The sequence below is a fragment of the Scomber japonicus genome, chromosome 3, assembly GCF_027409825.1.
Source record: "Scomber japonicus isolate fScoJap1 chromosome 3, fScoJap1.pri, whole genome shotgun sequence".
Lineage (NCBI taxonomy): Eukaryota > Metazoa > Chordata > Actinopteri > Scombriformes > Scombridae > Scomber > Scomber japonicus.
The window spans coordinates 27,351,181-27,378,774 of NC_070580.1; the positions used below are offsets into that span (position 1 = coordinate 27,351,181).

Here is a 27,594-nt window from a genome sequence, read left to right on the forward strand (position 1 = left end):
GGGGTGTTTTAGGTTTGTCAGACATGGCTCACATCTTGTCACAGCCTTGTTGGTTTCGCCTGCAGATTTTCTACATGCTTCAGGGCAGATTAGCAACACATGGGTCATATTCTGTTTACTCCACCCTTATAATTTGTTTTCCAAATTGCAAGAACAAGCTTTTAGAGACTGACACGGCATATATTATGTAATTGGTGACTAGATTTGACCTATGATCTGCTGCAGTTCAAACCACATAATCCACCCCATAGTTATGAGGGAATCTGGTGATCGTTGGTGATATTAAAATTTATGACGCTTGTGGCGGGGTGGAGCTTTTTTTCATAGTCATTCAATTTTACACTGATAGATTTATATGCTCATATGCAATCATTTATAGCAGACTGGTAATGTTGCGGTTGCCCGCCTGGCTAGATGATTAATCTAAAAATCTCAAGACCTAAAAAAAAAAAAAAAAAAAAAAAAAGGCAAAATGAACTGGCTTGAATTTGCTGATTATTTGCACACAGACTAGAAATAAGGTTGGACCTTGTTAAAGAAGACAGTGAGGCTAAATATCATGGAGTTGGTGCCCATGTCAAAGTTCCCATAAGTGAAGGAAGCAAAGACCTAAGACAAAGCAAACACTATTTCTGGTTTGTGAAATAAAGATTGTTTTAATTAATTCCAATCACACAATTGTACACACTAAAAATGAATAATTCAGTCTCAACTTCACTATTCTAAATATGACAGATTCAGTGGTAGGACATATGAGTCATTTCAGATACCAGAGTTATTATAATGGGTAACACACTTCCTGTCAAATCGAAATTGAATTCACATTAGCTTCAACACTTCATCTGTCTTAAACCAGAAACTCTACTGCTACACTGCAGATGAACTCAGCATGCACTTCATTTCACAGATAACTTTTTTTTGTTCTTCTTTGTTCAGTTGTATAGAAACCTTTTATCATATTGTTTTACTTTCAGTGATATAGTATGGATAATATGGATGTTAGACGTTTCACTCCAGTTGATATCAGACGTTATTTCCTCAGGCCACGCTTGGGTCTTCTTCCCTTTGAACTGAAAAATATAAAGTGGAAGTCAGCAGTGATCTGTTACATACACCAGAGCACAACCCACAAAACCTATAATGCATATCAGATCTTTCATGTTCCCTCCTATGGGAAATTGTGTGGTGGACCTTGTATTCTGAGCTATTCATTTGTTCTGCTGGTGCAAATAATTTAAATGATTTTAGGGAAATTCATATTGCAGGAAAGACATTGCAAAGACCACACATTACACTTCTGGATTCCCTCTCATTAATCCTCTGACCAGAAACCCTGAAACTATTATCATCATCTCTCTGTAGCAGTGGACTCAAATCTTTGTTTTGTTTGTAACCTCTTAGCAATATCTAACTGTGAGCCCTCATTCATCACTGGGTTCATGTCAGTGAGAGATTACATTTTAGAGGCATGAAAAGGTAAACTTAAAGAGTATTTAATTGTGTAAAAAAAAAAATCCAAAAATGTAGAGATGCTACAAAATAAACAAACCTTTGTGTTTCCTATGCTACTAATACTGTGACACCTTAGATTCATCTTGTGAGCTCCAGCACAGCCTTTACAAAACTACACTGAGACACTGGAGCTACTGAAAGCTTTTCACAGCTGTCTGCTGTTAGAGGGGATTTGCTACCAAATAGAAGACTGCTATCTTTAACTGCTGTTGCCACCGAGGTACCTAAACCCCTGCAGCTTATACACAAGTACATAAACTGATCATTTTTAGCATGAAACTGTGACAAATAAGGTCTCCATGTTCTGCAAGTTTGACAATTTAGTTCTGTCAGCTAGCGTTATTGTACAGGCATACAGTACAACAAAATTTCAGCTATTACAATATTTGAAAATGAATAATAGCTTTTGCTCTGCAATTGTAAACTGAATATGGTATAAGCCGATCAAAGCGATGTTTGAAATAACCGACCACACTGAGAATATTTCTGTGAATATTTTCTGACACATTCTGGAGTGCTTTGTTTAGACCTTTAGCCCTCATCGTAACACAGCCAACATGAGATCAATTGGGATTTGGATTGCAGCAGCGGTTGGTCACTGTGTTATTATGAGCTACATTAACACAGATGATATCAGACTGCAGTTATGAAATATCTCAGCTGTTGGATTGCCTTTACAGCCCGTCTCTCCTCCAACACTAAGTGTGTTGTTCAGATTGCCTCTTTGCCTGCCCTTTGTCTGAACACCTCTTGTATGCACACCTTTTTGTTTTCCCAGTCTTTTTGGGCTGGGTGTGCTTAGGAAACAACTCTGCTGGGCAGCTGGTTCACACAGCTGTTACTGACGCTGCTACAAACAAATGGAGGCTGAGGTAGAGAGAGAAACTCAGAAGAAGTTGCAAAAGGAGGAGGTGGAAACTTGACAAGGTCACTAGGTGAATGTTTACATCAGAGCATAACAATCAGTGTAAGCAGGGAATGATCTATTATTGCTTACTTATGTAGCTTTCTGGGTTCCACCTTTCTGTACCCATTTTATATTTCTACCCAGCATGATGACAGTTCATCTCTCAATTTTTAATTAGTTTTTAATTACATAACAAAGTAATGTCAGATTACTGTACTATAAAAAGAGAGGGGATATATATATATATAAAAAGTGGTGATATCATGTTGTATTTAGGACAAAAAATGCTATAATTTCTTATCATTTATATATTTTTTAAAAAGTGCAAAAACATCTCACAAAAGGAGAAGAAATGTGCTGTACCAGATTTAGCCATTAGCCAATTTCCACCTGCTGTCTCTGGGCAGTTAGACACAAAACACTGATACAACTAATGAAAAACAAGTTCAAAAACAAAAACTACTTAATATTAAACTCAGTAAATGCATTAATTTACAACAGCAGGAAATATTTGCTTTTATGCAGTTCATGTGTTAGAAAGCATTGAGTAAAATCACAATATGTGCACTGCGATCTGTGAGCGTGTGCATAACACAATAAACTTACATTTTCTGATGATCACTGACCCGGTTTCTCAGCACTGTGATCTGTGAAAAGATGCATTTAATCGTTATTTGACAATAGCATCTCTATAAAGCCAAAATGTATATTTGCTCAAAGCCGAATCAGAATATCAATATCTGAACAAAACAAAACAAAAACCCAAATCAGCATGTAAAATTAACAAATTGCAGTCACTCTGGTTTGTTAAGCCAGTTCTGTTAAAGTCACCCACCACTTAAAATATTTTTTCTTCCTGTCACTTTAGTTGGATATTTGAGTTTCACCGTAGAGAAATGTGTATGCATGAGTTTGACACTTGAGTTAAAAGTGCAATATATGAAATTCAGCCCTGCTAGATGTCAGCAGACAATTATTTGCTAATTAGCTTGTCGCTTTCTTTGTTTTGTTCAATTTTATTGAGTAAACAGTTGGCACATTTGCTGCGGTCTGAGATGTTGGTGCTATAATGTGACATCTAGTGGGGTCAACTGTCATACAGTACTTTTTTGAAAGTTGATGCTGGTCCAGTATGAAACTTTACACAAATGTAAAAATGCAATGATCTCTGGCTGAGTTACACACAAAACCTGAGAATTTGGCAATCCCATATTAGGTGTGTGCAAATAAAACTTTCTCTGTGTATGATAAATCTTTTCACTCTCAGTCGATAGTCATCATTTTGGCTTGAATCCTGGAAACTGTCACAAAAACTCTTTGATGTCTCACCTCATACTTTTGTTTTGTGTACTTATCCTGAAGTTCAAACCTCTCTGCCTCTAGCTGGCGTAGCCAGTCAGACATTTCCTTCGCCTTTTCCCTGTATGAGAGACGAGAACATGAATAATGAAAATTGATTATATTATCTGATATTGATAATAGGAAGTATTAAGACTGAATATTTCTGCAAAGTTTGTTTGTTGTGTTCGTATTTTACCTGAGTTTTTCTTCTTTCATGTGATCAATGTTTAACTCCTTGCGGCGATCACTTAAGATCTTCCTCTTCTTTTCTCTTTCAGTTTGTTTTTTTGCCCCAGGCTGAGTCTGCTGGTCAGGAACAGAGCACATGTGGTGATGTGCTAGATTGTACACCTCAGTCTATCAAGACATGATGTTTTAATGTTTCACAAAACTATCACCTTGTATCCAGTGAAACTCAAGTTGGCTAGAATCATTTTCTTCCTTGCATCATCATCAGCTTTCTTTTTGGCCTCTTCCTCTTCTTTTCTAGCTTTCTCTTCCTGGTGAAAACATTCATTTGCAGTATTTTCATCAGTGACATTGTCAACACTTGTTTTAACTGAATGAAAGTATAATTCATACTGTAGCTGTACTGGCCTTTGGTATTGCAACCAATTGACAAGTTAATCATTTAGAAATTGTATCTGTAAGACCGTCTGGGTTCTTTAATAATAATGTGTAAATATTATTTGGGAAAAACAACTTCACATTTACATTTAGTTTGTTCTGCCGTTCTTTGTCTCTCTCTGCTCTGATCTTCATCTGCTCTGCTCTTTCAGACCTGCGTTTGTCCTAAAGTAAGAAGAGGAAGACATTTTAACAACCCATGCGACTTTGTAAAAACCATTGGTTATTGTTGGAAACTAGATGTGCAATTTTTGAAGATGTGAACATACAATGCGATCTGTAAGGCCAACTAGTTCCTCTTCCTCCTTCTTACGCTTCTCGAAGTGATCTTCAATCAGGCTCTGCAGCTCATTCATGTCCTTTTCCATTCGTTTTCTATGAATGTCCTGAAAGTAGAAGTCAAAAGTGAACTGAAAATGTTCAGCCCAAGGAACAGCTTGCAGGTGTTTCTTTGATCAGTCTTGAGATTACTAGTTTTAGTCTCATTCATACTAAACTTACATCAAAGTCCACTTTTTCTCCATCTGGGATTTTGGGAATTGCCAAGCCAGGCAGGAAACCAGTTCTGAAGAAAATGCAAAATTGAAAATCTTTTTATTTAAGTATGTAGCTCATAATGAATTGCGTTTCACTTTGAGTTCATAAAGTATTTTTAAACAGTGTTCTTACTTTGACTTAGGCTTTGAGTCTTCTGTATACCCATACAAAGACAAAGATGTTATGGGACAACTTATTGAAAAAAGGACATACTTCATGCATGAAAAAATCTGCAGAGCAGCATTTTTGCTCTTTGACAGACATGACCTCTGTTCTTTCTATAGCGTGACCATACCTTTGTCATCATCCTCTCCAGCATCTGTTGAAAGATAAGAGAGTTAGTGCAAGGTAAAGATTGGGTGGAGTAGAAAAGCTACAGATGCTTTTTGCAAACCCTGGAGGACAAGCCACAAAAGGTCGGCCAAAAGTCATGATCTGCCTAATCCCCTCACAAACAATCCAGACATTTTATCCTTTGTGTGTTTTGAAACAGGTTTACATGGTGGTTCTCAGGAGATTACTACGTCTTTTTAAAAAGTAGATATGGTTGTAATGTTTTTTAAGATTTGATTTAAGTAATTATTATTGGCTATTGAATGTTTTTCATGACTAATAAAAGTCTAAATCTCTTCAAAATGTAAGATGTAAAAATAATACTACATTGTTTTTACATTGATATAAAAACATGGATAAAACTTTATAGCTGAGGCAATTCAAAGATCCTTTTAGAAAAAGAAAAAAAAAAGCTGCACAGTCCAACACAATTCATCAAGTGGCATTGTGTGTTAACCAACAATGCTCTTTTGTTTGTCTTTACTTTAAAGGAAGAAGAGCTGTCAGTAACTACTAGACTGAGGCAACATAGTTGACCATCTCCAGATATGCAGGTATTCGTGTTAGCAGCTTAAGATGATTATCACAATAACTCATGCATTGTCTGCACTTTAGTCCCTGCCCAGTCACAAAAAGAGAGTCTACTTAGTCCATTAGTCTATTATGTAAAGCTTTAAGCTCATTATGACTACATTTTTGGTGACCAATTATTAACCTTTCATTTAGTTATCCAACACAGAAAGGCAACATTTCTTCTCCTATTTTCTATCTTGAGCCCAGATCCTGCTACTAAGATAGACATATGTATTAAATAAAAATACAAATCTATATTTGATCATCCTTAAAGTTTACACATAACTACATAATCCTGGGTTTTAAATTAGGCGTTAAATTTACCTTTAATGCTATACAATTTGAAATGGATTTTAACTATAACTGCATTCTCAGCAGGTAAACAGGTATTCAGTGGATTTTGTGATAGTGTCACAATCTAATCCCAGATTTATATATAGAGTATGTGTCCAGTGAAAACCATGAAACTCCTGGTAATTTGGGATTTTTCAATTCAACAGAAGGATAAAGTGTGGATTAATTCTTAGGCTAAATAGACCATTTTAAAATCGAGTTGATGTTCTGAAAATATATTATCATATAACTGAAGACAGGGATGATTTGAATTGACATTTTGGAGATTCAAGGTTTTCATGGGACAATATATACCTCTTGCACATGTACTCCAATAATGACTATCATCAGATGGTTGCAAACACTGTGCTAACAATACAGTTGTATTTATTTATACATGGCATGCAAACATATATTAGCACAAGCAGTACTACCTTCTTCCTCCTCCTCTGCTACCTCCTGCAACTCCTCTTCTGTGCAAAGCAAGCATGTTGATTTAGCAAGCAAACAATGTGACGGTCTCACACAACATTTAGATCTACATTATTTCTGCTACTTGTGTGTGCCGATGCCTTCAGAAAACATTCTCTTATATTGTGACTTCTACAGTTGCAGTTTTCGTATATTGTTCCCCTTGCTGACCTGCGCAGCACTCTGCTATTTCATTAATACATATTTTATCCACTGACTCCTTAAATATGCAATTGGGCAATAGTGTATATGTAGCTTCAGTCTTGCATTCAAAACATACTAATTAGTGAATTTTTTAATGCAAATGTGCAGATAAAGCTCCCAATTGAGACTTACCAAAATTAACAATAACATTTTTTTCAATGCTCAATACACAGCATGACTGATATCACACAATGTGGATATGACTCAAGTACGGGAGTCATTCTATCCATTTTGCCATCAGCTTTCCCAACAGTTTTATTTAGCTTTTGCAACACTATATTCAAAGGAGCATCATTAGTGTGTGTTTTTTTGTTCCCAACATTGCTTTCTTCATTGGGTCACTGTGGGAAACAGTGACAGCAAGCTTTTAGTCAGAGTGCCTTTGGCCACAAAGGGTAACTCAACCTCTTTCCACTGCAAAGACGGCAAGCCAACCTGCATTTAGATAACTTCTGACAGGCATGGAAGTGAAAGTGGGTATTGTGCCTGTGTCGCTATCTTCCCTAAGGTCCTCTATTGAGAACATAAGCTGACCCACATTAGTCTAACAGTGAGTCCACATAGAAGGAGACAGGTGCTGCTTAGTTTCAGGGACAGTAGGTCTGCACAGTGGGCCGCATCGACAGCAGCACAAAAGAGACAGAAATAGTGGTAAGACCCCTTATCTCTTTGATGGCGACCCACTGCACCATTTCAATTGAAAGGACAGCTCCTTAGGGATGTGTCACGGTGAACTATCTCCAGCCTTAGACCACGAGGACTGACTGAGAGGACAAAGGTCAATCTGGCAGAAAAGCTCAAGGACAGCAGCTGTCTTTGCAGTGGCACTGACCTGCCAAAAATACAGTGTGTTGTGCAGTGAAGCCAGGAGCTTAGCAGATGCTCTCTTTTAAGTAACTGGGAATGTTTAAATGTGAGGCTTAAGTGTGTAAATCAGGTAACAAAATGGCAGCAAAAACTACAACCAGCATTTTAAAAGTAGTGCATTTAGAAGCAAAGTTTTACGCTGTTTTCATAGATATTGTTTGGCTTAAAGTATATACCAACAATATCCTACTCTCCTTCACACCATACACACAAAGAGAAGGCAGCGGTTATTGCAAAGTACTAAACACTTAGTACTAAAACAAGGGCATAACTGCATTTGTGACATACTGTATATACAGTATGCATGCAGCATTATTACATACATGCATACATACATGCATTTTTTCTGTGGTATATGTGAAACAGCTGTCTGACAACATGCAGCTGCCTGAATCCGCTGCCTAATTACTACACTTCAGTTACAAACTGTGAAGACTCATCTTGCCCATGTGTTGGGTACTGCAAGGAGATAAACTGACTTACGTTCTCCCCTGAAAGCAGAAAAAAACACCAAAGATATTTTATTAGACACTGATTCAATCTATCCTGGAATTATCTTTGTTATCATCATGCTTCACTCTACAGAGATAATGTCTTTACTCACTCATATGTGGCATCTTCTGTGTCTGACATGTTTAGGATGCAACACCTGTAGGAGTAAGTACAATTCAGAGGAGTATAGTTAGTGATCAAAAACACCCTAAATTATATAATGAGGCTAGTTTCACCCCACATATATGAAAAACACTTACACAGAGTAATATTATAAATGATATTATAATATGATCTCCATTTACTGTTTTAAAAACATACAAGAAGAGCACAGAGACTTACCGAGATAGTGCGATGTGTGGATGTGTGCAATGGAAATTGTATACTATGCCCTTCTCTGTGGTTTAAGCTTTTAAACCCAGTAGTGGATCACATGGCGGCAAGCTGCCCAAGTCTACAATGGGTGGGCACATACCTGCAAACAGATGGCAGAAGGCATTAAATAGAATGGGAAAACGAGCATTCTCCATGGACTTGCATTGCCTATTTTTACATTGCAAAACTAAACTGAACAACTTAGTTACTGGTACTTGGCGATTCTGCCAATCAGTGCTGCATTTATCCCACAAACGTCACACTTTACAGCATAATCTAACAGCAGCAATGTATTCACTAAACTGGGTGTTTGCAATAACTAACTGAGCATTCCCCTGGTAGGCTGCCAAAGGTAAAGGGTACAATTAAGCCTTCCTTTTTTCATCGGCACCATCACCAGCACCTCGCCTTAAATCTTGAATCTCTGCCTCACATGAAACAGACAGTGCTATCAACTCCACCCTTTATGACCATGCCAAGTCTTTTGATACTCCCAGTGGTTGGTCTTTATCTCCAAGTCGGGATTATGACTCAAAGAGGTGAATCTAAAATATAACTCTGTTTGTGGAGTTGATTTAATAAAGTCTCTGCTGGCCCCACCTGCTGTTGTCTTATTTAAAATCAAATACTAATTGGAGGTTTTATTCAGGTCAAACGAGTCTTGAGGTAATCTAGTTTTTCAAGTCAAGTTTTCAGAAATCTATTGAAACTGTATCTCTGAAACATGCATCATGATATAGCCTGCACTTCATTACGTGCTACAAGACAGTATAGTTGGAGTTCACACAATAAAATGTCTTAATAAAACACTTTTGCCAACTACTGTAGGAAATACATTGCAAATCACTGGGGATCTTCTATACTGTCAGCTCCTTCACATTCCATACTTTTTCACAAAATTTGAAAACTGAAACTATTTAAAAGATAAAAAACAGCAATCCTGAATGAACGTTATCAATGGTGATAATTATATGGATGCTTAAGGAGGCCCTTAATCAGGCTATGCATTGTAGTCCATGATATAGTACATGTGCATTTGTTTGGATGGGTAGATGTAATTCCCAAATAAACTCAATAATGGGTTGGCATTGATACTGGTTTAGTTTTAGAAAATGTTGTATGATATTGTATAAGAGAGAAAGAAAAGTCTTTAATCCTTGTTTTTGTGAGTAAGTCTGCAGCTCTGGTGTCAAAATACAGGAAAGATTATCATCTTTCAGCATTTTCAAGTAAAAGTTCAGTCAATGTTTACTGTAAACACTAGGGCTAGGTATTGTTTAAAAAATGATGATATCAGTACCAATCCAAGTACCTTTAAAGTGATACTAATACCAACTGAGTACTTCATATACCCATCATGTAAATAGAAGCATTAAACTGCATACAATGCCACCACTCCTCCACATCTGAATGATTTGATTTGATGATAATTTTTAAATGCAACGTGTAGCAGCTGTGGCAGTGGGCCACTGGGCCAATCACATCACATTAAATCAAAGAACGCTTACATTGATTTCCTGTGAGCAAGTCCATACACACAAGTCATATTTTCTAGCTCTGGGTGCAAAAAAGATTGATTGCAGGTATCGTTTGACAGGAGATGTTATGATACTACTTGGTACTAATTAATTTCAGTCAATACCTTTACGGTACTCAGTACCGATACCCTGCCCTAGTAAACACTAAAGTTTACTACATTCATTTATGAATCAGCATACAGGAGGAAGTAATGGATCTATTTTTAGTTATGAACATATTCCCATCACTTCTTTCTCTTGTATGACTCAGATAGTGGTGACAGGTTACACAATTTACCAGCACCTGGTTTAAGTTTTTGTTCCAGATGTGCACGTCTACCACACACGTTGGGTGAGAAGCAACACCACAATTTCACCTTTTGATTTATGTAGATGTCTGTGCATGTGCCTTAAATATAAATAATGAAATATTTTTCTACTCCTTAAACAAATATTTGGACTCTCATTCACCCTGTGGTTGTTTATGAAAGGAACCTTTGTTTGTTTGCTCCATAAAGCCTGTGATGGTCAAACACAAAAAGTCAACTGACCCTTTTCCTCTGTTTTGAGTTATTACAATAGGCTACGTCCACGGTTTTAAGATGTTTGTAATGCTGACATACATTGGAGGAGGGATGGAGAAGCAACACACACATCAGATGAAAACCTTTTATTTGTAGTCTAATAATCAACATTTTGGCAAACTTGCCGACTTCAGGATAAAAGCTAGTATTCCCCTGACTGACATAAAAGTAGTCCAAAGACATAATCAGTAACAAATGAAGATTGATATAGTTTTACGTAATTTATGTAATTTTTATAACACTTTTCTTTCTAACACCTCAATGACAGAAGTTTGTGTTTGAAAATGTAGAATGTGTGTTTCTAGTGTTAGTTGTGTGGGCTGCAACAAAAGCTATAAAACAGTGTTAGGTAACAGACAATGAGAGGGAAGTAACACGTTCAAAGTGCTTTCCTATGATAAGTTAAGCTTTCTCTTCCTGATTGTATTGGTGCAACCCCACCCATCCGACACCTGAATCAACAATAGGAAAGACTTTGGCATCCTGTATCTAACCCTGAAATGGCAGCAGTTTTAAGAAAGAACCTTTGCCCACACATGTATTTTTTTGAGACTCATTATTAATATATCTTTAAGCTTCTAAAAGCACAGCACATCATTTATTTAGACATAGACAATATTTCACCCAGTTTTTTTATCTGCAGTTGCGGCTGAAATCTGCCAGTAAATGTCTCTGTCACTATCTCAGTAAACTGTGAGTTGACACTGCCATCATGTGGCAGAAGTGAAAACTGGAGAGGATGCACCCACAGCATCTGCCTGTGGACCTACAGTATCTATATGCCTACCTGTCTCATCTTTAAGAATCTAATACAAAATAATCTGAATTGTCATTTAATGTATTACAATTGAGACCTAGCACTCAACCCAAACATTTGGACAGGTTACATCACATGAGAAAGCTTTTGGGTGTTGATCTTAATTTTCCATCTTTAGAAATGTGAATACAAATGCACAATGTGCAGGATTTAAAAAAAAATACTGAGGTCATGAGTCCAAATCCACTGATCGTTAAGTTCCTGTTCATTAACACATGTGCAGTCCCAACTTTATACTTGTAGGCCTTTATTTTTTCCTAGGAAGGCGAAATCATGACCCGCTCTCCTCTGCCTCTGATTGGCTATTACTTGTTACGTTTGTTGGTTGTATTGGTTAAAATTAAGGTATGATATCAAGATAAGCCAATCAGAGGCAGGGAAGGGCGGGTCATGGCTTTGCCTTCCTAGGAAAGAAATTGCACTGTCGGCGTAATGTACCAGTCTGAAAGAAATCAAACGTAATTTTGTGAGCAATTCACAGTTTGCTAATCCCTGAACCCCTTGGTTACTGTTGCTATGCCTTGCCATGTTTTTAATTCTGCCGCAGCACAATAATTTAAGTTTAATGTATTGTAATATATGAAAACGCCTGTTAGCTTGTTCAGGAGGGCAAACAGTTTAATTTACCTGCAACACTCACCTGACACGAAACCACTTGCTGCAGAGTTTACTAAACATGGCGGCTGTATAAACTGAGTTACCTGTGCAGACTGTCATCCCACTGTCCTACGTCACGACCTGCAGATAGTCCAGTTATATTTTAGAGCACATTTGGATTTTTGTGGACGTAATAATGTTATGTGAGTGCCTCCTCAATGCAGTTTTTCTGCCTCACAGTGAGTTTAAAGCTGGATTTAGCTGTGCTCCTGGCCATGGCAGACAGACTTTTCCCCAAAGGATTTATTTATTCCCTGCTGGGCTGTCACACATCACTGCTTCACTTCAACAAGCTACAGTAAGTATTCTCTGTTTACTTTGAGCATGCATATTTGGATTGGCTCTCCTGCAGACCTTTTTGTTAGTGTCTTGGCATCTGCTTGTACCTTATTTGTATTCACAGTTACATAGTTATTGTCAAATAATTCTTTGAAATGGCTGAGATTGTAGTGGTTAAGCTTGGCGGATATGTGGTTACTGTGTGGTTCCTTTGATTTATGGTGATTACCTGGCCTCATTGCTGTTTTTCTGATGAAAAATGGGAACTCCCTGTGAATAGGCCCACATTGTTGTTTTTTAACTGATTGCATCTGATTGTAATCTTACATTTTGAATGTACAGTCTTAATCATTGTTAACATATGTGTAGGACAAGCAGTAGATATCAGCTTTTAAAACTTAACATAACACCACTGAAGATTAGAAAAGCTGACTAATGTGTGTGAATGGAAAGCTTGCAAAATTAAATAAGATAAAATAAGATAACAAATAAAAGTCACACACACAGACTGAGAGATACTGTATTTAGTTCAGTGACAACAAAGCAATATACCCTGTTAATTTGGGTTTTAGAGGAAAAAGACATTCCATAAAATACCAAGAAATGTTCTGTGACCTTAGGAAGAGTTTGACTTTTTATGCATTACTGTAATGTTTGGTGCTGATGGCAAACACTCTTTGCATGGCAAGTGATGGTTGTGTTTGGCATAAAATGAAAGCCAACTGTTTTTTTAACCCCTCTCTACTGGCTGGGGCCCTTTGCTGCATCAAACATTTTCTTGCGGCCCTCCATGCCCGACATGGCTTCCACATTCTTCCTCCAGTCGTTCACCTCTGCTGTCTTCTCCTGCAGCACAAGGAATAGATATTAGAGCTGAGTTTTTAAGTAGTTTCCCAGTGTAGAGAGACTTGCTCTAATATGCTTAAGGGAAAAGGATCTTATGCACACTTAAAGTTATGCAAATCACCCTTCAGTCCGTGTGTTTGGTCTACAAGAATTCTCTCAGATCTTTGCTGCAGTATTCAGCTGTAACCTCTTAGTTAACCAGAATCACTAAATATGTACTATAGGAATTATCTGATATTTTGACCCTCGCACCAGTGGTTTCCTTTTTGTTTTTACAAGTTAATTAAACAGTTTTCATACTCTCAGTCACCCTTGATAGGAGCTTCAGCTGAAGGCCTAATGTGAAAATGTACTACATAAACTATTGTCATTTAAAAGAAAAACCCCTCTGAACCCACCTTTTCTGTGTCTTCCTTCTTGACTGATTTGAGATTAGCTCGCAGATCCAAAGAGACCTTATGCTTAGAGCCTAGTAGGGAGCGCAGGATGGCATCAGCAGACACCCTAACCCTTCTCAGGTTGGGCCTCTTAAACTTCCCTCGCAGGTCCAGTACCTTGATGTTTAGGTCTTTGATCTGTGGTGAAAGTACGGAATGAGGTGATGTTGGTCAGTGACAGCCATTTCACTTTTTAAGACTTCGAATCAGTTCATTTAAAGCTGAACTTTCTAGATGTTAAAATATACAGTACTTTTTTGGACTAGATCAGCTTTGAGATATGTGTTTATTTATCTAATTGCTATCGATATGGAAATTAGCAGTGATTATTCATTGTTATCTTTCTTCAACCAGTGTTATGTTACCTCTCTGGTGTTGTGCAAGACTTTGGCTTCAATATCATAGCGCTCCTCGTCCACCACATCTATTTTGGCATGCAGCTCTTGACATAATGTCTGTGTAGAGAATGAGAAGAAATAGAAGAATTACACATCACCTGTAATATAGCATAAATCATCTGGTTCAGTTTGCGAATCTGAACGAAACAGTGGTGAGTATAAAATGATACCTGTAGTTCCTCTAAGGACATGCTACTGGTCTGTATTGGAGGAGATTTTTCTTCCAGGTACTTTTCCTTCTGCTCCTCTTTTTCTTCCATCTCCTGCTCTAGATCCTCCTTAGCTCTGGCTACCATCAAGCTCTGAGATACCACAAACACAAATGATTGTAACAAAGATCAGATTTTATTGATTCCCAGAGGGGAAATGTACATGTTCATGTACACTTTTTTGTGGGATTGCAGGAAACAAGATAAACTCATTAAAAACAAGTAGTAAATTCAATCAAATAAAAAAGTCAAGTAAATGGAATTTAATCTGTTAAACAAACATTAGACATCGCAATACTTAGGCTACATGACCTGACTTGTACATTGTAAAATTGATAAATTGCTTGATATGACCTTTTGGAAATGTGGTTGATGACTCACCTTTAGCATAAGCTTGCGGGAGGCTGAGATTTTAGATTTTCTCTGTAAAAGCAATGAAGAATTTGTCTTATTGGCATTTTATTAGACAATCATTTTAAGATTGTGAGTATATTTTGTAGTAGAAATGTCATCTTACCTCAGGTCTACGGGTGGACGTTAATTTGTAAACATGTGAAATAAAATGAAAGACACCAACTTTAATTTTAATTTCAAACTGTCATGTTACCTTTTTTATTCTGTGTTTCTATAGATACATCACTTATCCTATATGAAACTGACACTCCTGATGAAATGGAAACAAGAAATAGAAACACAATACACTTACGCTTTCTCAGGCATCTTGGCTATTTCAATTCCCCCTGGAAGACAAAAATAAAACCTTTTTGCCTCTGAAGAGCTTGACAGTGGGGACCACTTAGGTCTAGGGCCCCAATGGGTCTTAACTTCTGTTTCCATTTTAGCTGCACTACACCAAACACTGCACTGTATAGTGTTACAAGAATGGGATTAAAGAGTGTATGTAGAGTTATTCCTTCATTAATTGTGACATAATCAATAATTTGTCATTTATTTAATTACTAATGGACATCATTTTTTCAGATGGCCTGACTTTTTATGTTTTGTTCTGTTTATCCACCATTGTTATGTCTTATTTGTAGAAAGGCCTGCTGGACAAAATCAACCAGTCACCTCCCACTGCTGATAGCAAACACACCTGCCAAAAAGCAAGTGATAGCAGACAAGCAGAAACAAGGCCCCAACATGGCAGCTATTCCACATAGATAACATTTCCTGCTGTCACCCCCACTTTTCCACTGGATAAAGACACAAATATAGTCAGGGTCCCCCATTCTTGGAATAGTGCTAAGCTTTTTCTAGAAAACCCAGTTGAGTTGGCCCAATAGAAAAAAAACAACAACAAAAAAACTGAAATGTATATTTTTTCATAGGTTCGGGTCATACCTTGATATACCATAAGATTAAGACTATATTTGCATAATGGTATCTCTCCCTTTTTAAATATTTCTAGTTGCATTAGCACATTGCAGTCAGTGTTGCAAATCCATGAAGGGATGTTTATTTTTTGCTAGCTGTGATGAAATACTGTGATTTGTCAGATATATTAAATTTGATGAATTAGCCAAAAAAAGACATTTCTTTCTAGTTATACATAAAACATATTACGACTTGATTTTTCAGAATAATGTTTGATATTTTGATACAAAACTGTAAAGATAAGAGGATTTAATACACATCATCCTCCCTAGTTCTACAATTTAATAAGCAGTCACATATTCAATTAACAGTGATTATAAAAAGTCAAATGTAATCTGTATTATTCTGCAATTGAGGCGTTAGCAATTAAAAAAAAAAATCACTACATTTTTTTAATGTAATTTTTGCTCAACAAGTCTTATTGCTTAAAATTTTGATTCAGAATACTAATAATTAAATAATATCTACTCTTCAAATCCAAGGTTGAAGCTAGTTCTCAGATCATTTGTCACTGGAGACATATTATAATGTAGCAGAGATACATGGCCTTACCTCACTGTGTTGATGGTTTGGATGCAGACAGGCACAAAGTGATGCAGAAAAGAGCCCACCAGAATATTTATCTCTTGCCCTCCTTTGTCCCTCCTCTCTGTCACAAGGAGATTTAAATAGAAACACACGCAGACACACTACTACACACTTAATGATGAAGGAGGGGTCTCAGGATAACACTGATAGTGATGCTCATGTTGTGTTGATAGATCACCACTCTCTTCTTCTTTATAAAAAATGTGTGTGAACTTTTCTGTGTGCCAAGACGGGATAAACAACATCCTTGATGACTTTCACTTCACCAGTTTTCCTTTGGTTGTTGATATGTTGTTATTTCCTTTCACACGTGTGAACTATAGCTCTAGGTAGCAACATCTCTTTGCTCATTCTAACAAAAAGCTATAGGAAACACAGAAGGTTTTTTTTCTCCAAATTGAAGCAAACTTCAAGCAGTTATAACAGTTTGTCTCCTTACTGTAGATGATCTTGCGAGATTTTCTTTTGCTACTGCGATTGACAGTGTAGATGTGCCCTGCCACCCAGAGACTGCAGGGCCTCTTGGTCTGATTAGGATAATAGCTGCAGACAATGCTAAGCCGTGGTTTTAGGGCAGGAATGCAGTTTCCAGTGTACATGTGGCTGAGGCCTTCCAACTAAACATAGACAAATTGCAGCACCATGTGATGCTGCCACTCTTTGATACGGGGTCAAAGCTTGCATACTGTACGTGTGGGAAATGTTAACACAGGTGAATGTGTGTGTCTGTGTGAACAAACGTCAAAGTGCCCAGTTCAGTCATGCAAGGACAATAAGTCCTTCAATTAATCTGTGAGTTCAGTTGTGTTTGTGTTGAGATTTACTTGTTTTCAGTTTGTACAGCGGTGACGCAAACTTGGACTTCCCGGTTGAATGTCGGTCATATACATAGTAACACTTTGTAGTGACACAACAGCTTTGATCTCAAGGTAGCAAAGCTGAGGGCCAACAGACCAACAGAAAGACAGACATTTCTATCCATGGAGCCACTCGACTCCTTGACCTATCAATCAATTCAGTTCAGTCTTGAGAATATAAATGTCCCGCTTGTTCCTACTGTGTGACCAGAACAAGTGAACCATATCATTTGCACACATGCCGTCTATGCCATCCAATCAATTACCCAAGAGGAAGCAGGAAGTGATAAGGGATTATTGTGTTAACGACTCTTTTCAAGGGAAAGTACCTGAATTTCACCAGCTCTGTGTCTTGAACTCTTTTTATGCTGAGTGTGCTTTAGTTGTTCATAGTGAGTTTAGAGCAGCTTCAAGTTTGTGTATTTGTACTGGAGAGATGAATACCATTCTTCTGATAGATATTCCTTCATTTAGTGATTTTATGATGATGGTGGTGGTTGGTCCAAATATTCTGTTGGGTGGACATCTGGTGACTGTGAAGGCTAGAGCACATCATTCACATCATTTTCATATTAATGAAACTAGTGTGTGTCCTGTGTGAAAGCCTCTGCACTCCAGGTTTTCCTTTAAATAGGTCACACACTATATTCCACACTTATTACAAACTCATTTAATATTAAAGCAGCATTTCATTACTACTCATCTTATGCTATTACACATACTCTACATTTGTGGTAGTGCTGATAGTGGACTTTGTGAGTAGCAGGCAGCTCTGTAAGGTAACAGGCAAGCTGTCAGCCTCATGAGACCACAGTGACTGAGACCCACTGGGCCACCAACCTTGCTGTTTATTGCACTTAAGTATTTATAGAGGTTCATTCTGAATTCTGCAAGCTCACACACATGGGACTCCACCAGAGGAAATACTGCTAGCGAAGAATCAATCTCTGAGATGAATCTATGGAGGTCTGAGATAATTGCATTTGCGGCGTCTGTGACAGGATCCTCTTAATTCTTCTTTTATTGTTAGTGTTAGATTGGTAAAATGTGCAGCATTGTTCTTCTGCTTGAGCTGAGTCAGGAGTTAAAAAATCCCTGATGCTGATTTAATTTGTGAAACTCAGGTCCAGGCTGTTTTCTCATGGCAGCTGATTATAATTCCACAGTATATATGGCAGCAGGATTATCAGGGTGTGTGTTTGCCAGACTGTCTCCAGGAAACTGACTCCTGTCTCATATATATGTTAAGACTTCATATACTACAGTAGTTGTCACATGTGGCACTTTGCTGTTATGTCTTTTGTAAAGTTCTGTTCCCATACAGCAGATTTGCAGGCTGTAATGTTGACTGAATGTTACTTCTTGGCCTGTGTAGATTTTCCACTCAAAGTTTGTTGTAATTTTTTGATAAAGTGAGTAGTTGGTTTTCAGACATACCTGTAGACAGACAAAAGCAGGCTTCTTATTTCCTTCTTCCTTCCTTCTTAGACCCCTAAAGCTTTGTTTATTGCTGCACTTCCTTCTTTTTACTATTGTACTTCGTTGTTTCTTACTTTACATATTTGAAAAAAAAAAAAAAAAAAAACTTCCGTCTGGGGCTCTTTCTCATTGCACTTGTACCAGTTTGTACCGCGACCCTTTCAGAGTCCTCTAAGGCTCGATTGTCTTGACTCACTTATAAATATTAAGATTAAATAATAGCTGGAGGCCATAGATTTTGGCTGAGAACACAACTGTCACTAGCAGATTTGATTAAGACTTACCAAATTATAATTATGAGCTTTATTTTTCATCTTTTCAACTGTTTATTTACTGTAAAATCAGCCTTTTGTTTCTTTCTAGTGGGTAAACAACTAAAGGGAATTAATCTATACTGTATGTCTATGGTTACTTAATGCAGGACATTAAGAGCAAACTTTACATCTATCTGAAGTAGTTCATGGATGAAACACATCCCTGTTTCACTTATAATCAATCTGAACATATGAAAGCATGTTTGAAGCCGCTTTTTAGTGTAATACTTTGGTTATCGGAGGATTTCAGACTTAGTCATGTAGTATATGGCTCACACATGTTATAGTCAGTGCCAAAGCAAACAACTGATCCTCCACCAGCATCACTGCCACAGCTGCCTGGCACTGCGGTCAGTGTGCCAACTGCTCGGTACAGGCAGAGACAGGGTAGAGCACTACGCCTCCGTTGTTCACGATCACAGCTGGCATTTTGCTCTGTTAGATGATGGTGATTGGAAAGAATAACAAACACACCCAGCACTGCACAAACATGCACGTTGATTTCATCAGATCAGAACCACAAAAAGAACAATGACAATTGTGTATAGCTTTCAAAATGTCCCATTGTATACTGCCATCTTACTCGTGGTTTGGTTGAAGTTACTATGAGAGCATGTTATGCTATCACTGGGAAACATTCCAGATACATGCAATATATTTATTTTTGCGTCTCAGCAATAAAACATATTTCAAGACAGTATTTACACCATTTGACATGTGAGGCAGAAAGGAAGGCTTTATCTTGAGTGCACTGAAACATGATCTGAGACTTCTTTATAGCTGGTTTTGACACAGCTGTCAGTGGTGAAACATGCTGATGTTATTGTGTTTCCTTTCTCAGACACCAACTGATTCAGATGTTTATCATTCTCAACATTTGTCTCAGTCTTGTATTACAGAGAATCTCTTATTGCAACCACAATGTTTAAGTTGTTCAGTCTTTCTTCCTCTAGTAATGGAGTCCAATTGCTGTTAATTTGTCAGTTTATAGACAAAGGATGTGCACATCCAGAGTTAGAATTCATTGTGTTTTTTAAATGATTAGCATTGCTTTACCTGGAAAATTATACACCAAAGTCTAATGCAACATATGAAGCAAAATGTAATTGGTGAACATGTGCAAAAAGCTGTGTGCAGCTCTCATTCCTCTTTTGCCTGTAGCTAGAGTGAAAGGGCAGAGTGAAATATCCTTGATTATTGACGGAAGGATCCTAGAAGCGATGGTATCAGAGTACCAGATGTCAGCCCCAGGTGGGCTGAAGCTTCAGGCTTTACTGGGAATGAGCCAGAGCTCCTGCACCCTGACCAAAGCCAAATCCCTTGGGACCAAAGTTCTTTGCATAACAACCTGTGAATTGAATGAATGTGAAATGGAAAAATAGGTAAAACATAAATATTATAAATCTTGAATAAATATATAGTGGTAGGTGTTCTTTTTTTTTTTTACATGATTAACATGAAGAAAAACATTTGACAGAGGTCACTTTTTTAAAATAGCAGTTTTGGCCATTTTATGCCAGGTGACGCCAAATAAAAGATGAAACTGGCACTTTGCAGTTTTGTGGTTGTCATCTAAACAGATGTACTCAGCAAGACATTTAACATTTGGAAAACAGTTTTCAGTGCTCAGTGCTCTCTGGTGGATAAACAAGGTAATGACCACACTTATTAAATGGCCTCAAACACATCTTTGACATGCCTGTACTGCAATTATCAGTGTATATACACGTCACTACTGATATATGCAATGAAACCAATATTGGTTCATATTGGCCAGCGTCACTGATTTATGAGTCTGGCTTTGGCTCTGCATACTGAGGTTTAACTGTGAGATTATTTCTCGGTTGGTATCTTCACTAAGTCGTACATTCACTGCCTGCTAGAAAACAACTTCAAGTACTCTAATACTTTCTGCAGTATTTTACTGCAGTACTGACTTATTTAACTGAGGATTTTAGCCCATTTTAATTTGTTCAGTGAAGAATACTGGAAGTCATTTCTCAGTAGTAAAAGCTTGTGTAGTATTAATACATACAGACCTTTACAGTAGATCTCTCCGTCTCTATCGGCAACAGTTGTGGACTCCAGTCCTTTGCCACACTTGGCACAACGAAAGCAGCCCTTATGCCAGGGCTGAGGAGAGAGCAGAGAGTTGGATCAAGCGCTGGCCCTCAAACATATAGTGATAACTGACAAATCAATAAGCTAAAAGCTCCTGTTGTTAAATCAAAGTGTAAATTTATAAGGTCTAAAACCGAGATAGCAGCGTCGAACTTTCTTACATTGCCTCCGCCGATAACCTTCTCAGCTGCGTACACTGTTCTGCCACATCGGGGACACACATCTGAGCCCCCTGCTTTCTGGGCAAACGGGGAGGCGTTGGGGTTATTTGTAGGGCGATGAGGAGCTTGTCTGTCAAGAAACATTTGAGCTTTAATGAAGGAAGAGAGGGGAATTCAAGTGAGGGAGGAAACAGACCATTAAGGATCAAAGAGATTGAAACAGTGCTTTTATTGGGAGTTATAAATACAGTATACAGACTCTTATAATCTGCTTCCTCCCTCATGTGAAGCTTTTATCCAACAACAACAGCAACCAGATGTTTTACAGGTTGTATGTTCCTTTATTCATAACCATTCAATGAGGTACATTCAAACATTAGGTGAAGTATTTTTACAGGAAAGGTGCTGTTTTACTTACACTTCAGGCCTGATTCCAAGTCCTTCTCCTGTATCCATACTCAGAGTGCCGGCTCCACCTCCGAAGCCGTAGCCTTTTGGCCCATATTTCTTGCCATAGCATGATTTGCAGTAGATCTCATCCACATGAACAGCCACTGTTGTGCTGTCTAAGTTCTTCTTACAGACCACTGACAGCAAAGGGAAAGGAGGGAAAAAAAACGAGTTAAAAGAATAAATCTATCTATTTTAGCCAGGAAACATCTACAGCAAACAAACAGACTAAACTCTCTGAACTGTAAACTATCTTTTTTCACAGATGTTTAGTTGTGACATTACCACAAACTATGCATGACATTTTAAATAAAATTAAATGGCAAACCGCCATGTGCGTAGCTGGCTCAGATAAATACATTTCTGTGGTTGAGAGGGAGTACAAGCACCTTCCTCTGCCATATAAGGAAGATGAAGCCTTTGTCACGTTTCCAGTGGATCCAAATAAGGTCAGAGATGTCGGAGCAAAAACCTGCGGATGCTCAGTTTCCTACCCTGATGCCAAATACTTCGCATTCCATTCTGGCATTTTTCAGGGTCGTTTATTCAGTCGGCGCACAAAGCAGATTACACGAAAAGTTAAATACTTACTGCACAGAAAACAGGATTTATGCCAGCTCTTCCCCTCACACTGAACTTCCTCAGCGAAGTAGACAGTTTTCTGGCAGCAGCCACACTTGTTTCCTCCTCCAAAAGGCATCCTGTGAGCATACAGGAGAACCGCTTTGTGTATATTTTTCACTCGTATACGTAACGGTCTATTCTGGAGTTCACATCAGAGTTACTCAAACAACAGAGGGCATCTGAGGCAACACTTGAGGCAAGAAACAATACCTATAAAAGGAAACATACCAGGGTGCTATGATAGACTTTCTTTTCCTTTTCTTACTGCAGCCTCCTGGCATGAATAGATATCTGAAAGACTGTTCATACCTAATTGTAAAATGCAAAGTACTTGTCGGCTATTGCTCTTGATATCGGCCAACATTCTCATGCTCATAAAATGACATCAGAACTCTGTATGTATGCCACACCAATGTCAGTTTATGTAATGTTTGAGATACATCAGCTCAGGGTTGTCATCCAAACAGAAAGTCTGCAATCTACTAGATCACTCCAGATAAACAGGAAATTCCCTGCATTTCATTTTGTTATCACGTAATTAACAATCTTGACCTCAGACAACCCCACCAGACCTCGATCATTTTCAGTTTATATGGTTGCCAAAACAATCTTTTTTAAATGATGAATAAAAACATCCATTTTAAATAGTTTCAGCTTGATCATTAATAAGTCTGGTAACAAAAAAAGGTTTATTTTTATACTTAACTATCTTCCTGGCATTGTTTTTGAAAGTCTTTTCCTTGTCTGATATTCAGGCAAAGCGTTAAAGCATGACCTCCTATCCAACATAATATTAGAACATTTTCTATCTTTAAATGTAGGCCTCCTAACTCTATGCATACCAGAACCTATGAATCATTTATAATTTTGTCATTAAAGATAATTTCACTTGAATATCAAATCAAAACAGAGTAGAAATGGTTGCTTTCATTGCGTTTTACTCTTGATTTGACCAATTTGAATCCAGTGACCTCTGAAATATACTTATTGTAGAAAAGTTAATTACATTTTGTCCCTCTACAATGAAATCTTAAAGTTAAATATTATTACATCTGACTGTTCAAGTTGACCCTTACCTTACCTGCACTGAGGGGAAAGGTGGCTCCTCTCGCTGGTTGTTGAGTGATGGTAAGAGACGACTGAGTTGAGAAGAGACACTGGTCTGATGAGGAGAAGTAGAGGGAGTCCGAGTGGACACCAGGCTGGAAATGAGGGAGGAGTCAGTACACACAAACAGAGTGAGACAGACGCAGGGAGGAAAAGGAGGAGAAAGATGGAGAAAGTTACTGATGGACTGCACTGGGAGGGTGGGAGACTGAAAGAGGTACAGATAAAATGATGTCAACTCGGAGGCTTAGTTACCCTACTTGGTGAAATCACAAAACACCCTGCCAAACTTTGAGGACTAAATAATATAAACAACAGATTAAATATTATAAACAACAGATTAATAGAGTACACATGAAGATCTAAATATAAGACTTCGTACACATAACGTGTACAAAGGAAGCAAGACTGTTGAGGTTCAAGGTAATTCTGCACGCTGGCGGCCCCAAATGGTAACAAGAGGTAACTGGTACTGATTATGACGTTCTCCAAGTTTCATTGTTTTGGACTTTGCTATTTCAGATTATTACTGGTGCATAGCAACAGTATCCTGAGATTGTTCTAGAAACAATGGTGGCATGCGTTTGTGTGAGCTGTTTTTTATGTGAAAGTTTAGGGAATGATTGAAAATGAAGACTTTATAACCACAAGCAGTTTCAATGTGGGGTGAAATCTGAGAGTTTGAGCACAATGTCTGTTGTGTTGTCTCTCTAATTACAGTCCATGTAAGTTTTTATTCCATAGACTCTTAAAAACCCAGTGTACACCACAGGCTCAGCACCAAACTGAATACAGGCAAAATTAGCAACTGGTGAATGTAGTGAAGCACTTAGTACCAACAGACCCAAATATTTACCTCAAGAATTGACATAAATATTTGAGGTGAATTCCAAACACAACAAATCAATAATACTGTTACTCTGTGAGCCATATATGAGAGTAACTGTTTGCGAACAAGTTTGCCAATTTAAAAACTGGCCAAGTGGCTACAAGTGTTTTGTGAGTCTTTTGCACCCCATGACCTACAGATATTAACAAGCACTCAGGTAGTCTTGTGATACCAAACTTTATGAGATCTCTTTCTAAATACTTGCTAGTAGCTTGAACAGCCGCTAACAAAATTACACATTACATTGTGTCGAGGTCATGCCTAAACGGAAATTATGCTCTCTCTCCACAAACCCTAACCCTAACCCTACCTCCTATCCTGCTGCCCTTGAGACAGGATTGGTAATGCCTTTTTAATTTTTTGAAACCCTCTAATTGTTGACACTCAGTTTTTTACAAAGAAAGAATGGAGAGAGCCTTCTTGTTGTCTATGAGCAAAGTGTTTAAAGACCTTTTGATACTCTTTGTAGCCTGAATAGATATGTCACCTCTTCTTTGTTTCAGGGAATTGTCTTTTTTCCATCTCTCTGGTTTTTAGAAAGGAACATGTGATCGATTCAAGTGAGGTTAGATTACTGAATTGGTAAGTCAAGAGCATTTCACTGTCTCTGAAAACCTGCTTAGTTACATAGAATATTTGATATCATTGTCCTACTGAACTGTCTTAAAACTGAGGGACTATGAATGAAAACACAGAACCTACACTGTCCAATACTTAATATGCTGTATTTGAACTGAGTAACAGAAGAAGAAGAAGAGCTGTAACTGAGTAACTGAAGAAGAAGAGCTGTAGTTTTGTGAAGTGTTTGTGCTCAACCCTATCTGACATTTTCACATGACAGTCCCGCTCTGTGTTTCCGATGTGTCTGCAGGGTAAAATGCACAGTACGTTCCCAGGAAAAATTCACAGACTTTGCGTGTCGGATGAGGCTGAGGCTGTTTTGTGTTTGACAAGTTGCAGCAGTGATATTGGGAGCGGACTGCCTACAAATCTGTCCAATCTAAGAGGAAGTTCTGTTGCCACTGCCTTACAAGGTGTTCCTACTGAAAGCACAGGGTCATACCCTCTAGCTCAGTGGATAGTTGAGTGGATTACTCACCGTCTCCAGAGACCTTGTGGATGTGTTTAAATGAGCCGTATGATTCAGAGGGCGACAGGTCAATCAGGAGTTCCTCTCAGGCAATGTTTACATGACACATGTTTTGCATATGTCTGACCTACTGTAGCTGTAAACGGCTACCGACAACAATTTTGGAAAGCTGTGCTCAAGTGATGTATCGTTTTAAATAATACTAGTTTTTGATTGGATGTATACTGTATTACAGTATATTACTCATATAATTTTTGACCTTACAACACCTATTGAATGGGAACATGTTGTATGGGTGTCCCTGGTCTTTGGGTGAGGTGAAATATTTACTTATATTTAATATATTTTTTTTTCCCCAAAAAATATTATAGTATAATATCCGTAATGCTCAACACAAGTAAAGATGTGGAAAGATGGTCTGCTGATGTTTGGTACAAACTGAAATTACCAACATATTGTTTCATAGAAAACAGCAATGTTGTAGAAACTTGCATGTGAAAAAGAAGATTTTATCAAAGATTTCCACAAGGGTCCACAGTTATGTTCAAGTGCACTTCCAGCTCCATTTGGGCTGCAACTTAATATTATTTTCCTCGCTAATAAATTACATAATGTCAAGAAAATGTGATAAATGTGTTCTCACAGCCTGAGGAGATGTACTGTATTCAAATTACTTGTTGAGTACCAGAAGATATTATATATGGTTATATAAAGCCTCTGTCAGTGTACAAATCGGTTAATCGACTAATTGTTGCAGCTCCACTACCATTAGCTATAATCAGGTTTAATGGTGTCTCTGGAGAGGAAAGGCTTTGTGTGTTATATGATTCGGGTGAGGCTGAAGACTTACGTCCATTTTATGTTTTATTGCTGCATATATGATTATTTATTGGCTGTAATCTTAGTAAAAAGGTCTCTGCTGACTTATTTTGGGTGCATGTATGTAGTTGCACTTAAGGAAAGGAACCTTTTCTTTGGTGGCAGATTTGTTGAGAGGACATCAATTTAATGTATTTTATGTGTAAGAAGTTATAATGTGAATTTACCACTGCAACAGTGATTTAGTGTCTTCATAATTCTATATGGACTGAATCATTGTATAGTACTGTATAAACACCACACTGAATACTGTATACAAAACTACAACTGCACTATACAACTGTACTATCTGTATCTACAAATATGACTTCTACATTGGCATTTTGCTGGTGATCTTTGACATTCAACAAGCTTACTGTCTTTCACACTTAGAGTGCATCACACCTGTGACCTTTCCATTGTGACAGATGGGTGAAAGAATGGTCAGTGCAAGTAATCCTGCTGCTTGTTTGCTGCAAAATACAAGACACTCGTGTTTTCTGAAGTATTTGTTCCCTTTCTTAAAATTTCATCATCCAGTATGAAAACATGACTATTGGCACTTCCAGTATTGCTCTATTTCCTTACAAATGAGGAGAATCAGGTGAAACTAATAGGATGACTTTAGTCGATACATGAGGGAAGTAATAGCCAGCAGAGAGTGATGCTACTCGGTCTGCTTTCCTCCCTCTCTCCAAGCCCTCTGGGCTCTTCACCATCATAGGAAGAGACAATGATGAACTCAAGAAGTCTATTTATAGCCAGCGATTGGCTAACACTAGCCCCTCTGTTTCTGCTCTGTGGACATCCGCCTTGGCTTGTTGTGTAGTATGTGTACATGTGATCATGCTCATGGCAGAGCGGGAAAAGAGAGAAAGAGAGGAGAAGAGTGACAGAGACTCAATGGATTAATCCAGAGGAAGAGGATAGGATAAGAGGCAAAGCAAGATAAGAGGCAGGGACAGGGCTGGGCTGTGGTCCATCCATCAATGTGCGGGTGGTGATTGCTTATGGAGGAATTCAGCACAGTCTCTCTGCATTTGACCTGACTTGAAGCCAGGACTCCTCCCCTGATAATGGTTTCCCCCTTGGCAACATTTTTCACAGAAGCTTTGCCAAGTTGTCAGGTGAGGGAGGAAGAGCTGAAAGAGGTGAGCTGACTTCATGTTGAGAAATGTGTTTGCATAGCAAATAGCTGTTGCTGTGTTAGTGTGTTTAGTCATATGCACACTGGTGTTAAATCCACTGTGGCTGATGCTTTGGATTATGTTGTTGTCTGTTATTTCTGCTTAAATAATCTTATGTAGCCTAATTTTGCAGTTTGAGTGCATGCTTTTGTATGTGTTCTAACTTTTAACCCCAT

General features: G+C 38.0%; 2 protein-coding genes and 1 pseudogene across 3 annotated transcripts; all 3 read right to left on the bottom strand.

The window, feature by feature from the left end:
- Window positions 1-1,030: 1,030 nt before the first annotated feature.
- LOC128355321 (troponin T, cardiac muscle isoforms-like) lies at window positions 1,031-8,696 on the bottom strand (annotated as a pseudogene).
- A 4,471-nt stretch (window positions 8,697-13,167) lies between these two features.
- On the bottom strand, window positions 13,168-14,739 carry tnni1b (troponin I type 1b (skeletal, slow)). The gene is made up of 5 exons (XM_053315104.1): window positions 14,698-14,739; window positions 14,278-14,409; window positions 14,075-14,164; window positions 13,671-13,847; window positions 13,168-13,272 (listed from the first exon to the last, which is right to left on the bottom strand). The coding sequence occupies exons 1-5, from the start codon at window positions 14,704-14,706 to the stop codon at window positions 13,168-13,170; spliced, it is 513 nt and encodes a 170-aa protein (XP_053171079.1). The 5' UTR covers window positions 14,707-14,739.
- A 4,836-nt stretch (window positions 14,740-19,575) lies between these two features.
- csrp1b (cysteine and glycine-rich protein 1b) lies at window positions 19,576-23,483 on the bottom strand. 2 transcript variants are annotated; one of them, XM_053315715.1, is made up of 6 exons: window positions 23,369-23,483; window positions 22,255-22,364; window positions 21,632-21,800; window positions 21,214-21,343; window positions 20,971-21,064; window positions 19,576-20,279 (listed from the first exon to the last, which is right to left on the bottom strand). In XM_053315715.1, exons 2-6 carry the CDS (start codon window positions 22,361-22,363, stop codon window positions 20,203-20,205), a joined length of 579 nt encoding a protein of 192 aa, XP_053171690.1. In that variant the 5' UTR covers window position 22,364; window positions 23,369-23,483; the 3' UTR covers window positions 19,576-20,202. The 2 variants fall into 2 exon arrangements, with proteins under 2 accessions (XP_053171690.1, XP_053171692.1); XM_053315717.1 differs by having other exon boundaries at window positions 23,364-23,408.
- Between the last annotated feature and the right edge of the window lie 4,111 nt (window positions 23,484-27,594).

Excerpts from the sequence above, each read along its gene's own strand:
- tnni1b (XM_053315104.1), bottom strand. Across the intron at positions 13,848-14,074 it reads TCTTGCACAACACCAGAGAG|ATCAAAGACCTAAACATCAA; the intron begins GTAACATAACAC and ends CTTTCACCACAG. Across the intron at positions 13,273-13,670 it reads AGAAGGAAGACACAGAAAAG|GAGAAGACAGCAGAGGTGAA; the intron begins GTGGGTTCAGAG and ends CTTGTGCTGCAG.
- csrp1b (XM_053315715.1), bottom strand. The coding sequence starts at position 22,363 with ATGCCTTTTGGAGGAGGAAACAAGTGTGGCTGCTGCCAGAAAACTGTC. Across the intron at positions 21,801-22,254 it reads TAAATCCTGTTTTCTGTGCA|TGGTCTGTAAGAAGAACTTA; the intron begins GTAAGTATTTAA and ends CTTTGCTGTCAG. Across the intron at positions 20,280-20,970 it reads CGGAGAGATCTACTGTAAAG|GTTGTTATGCAAAGAACTTT; the intron begins GTCTGTATGTAT and ends TTCAATTCACAG.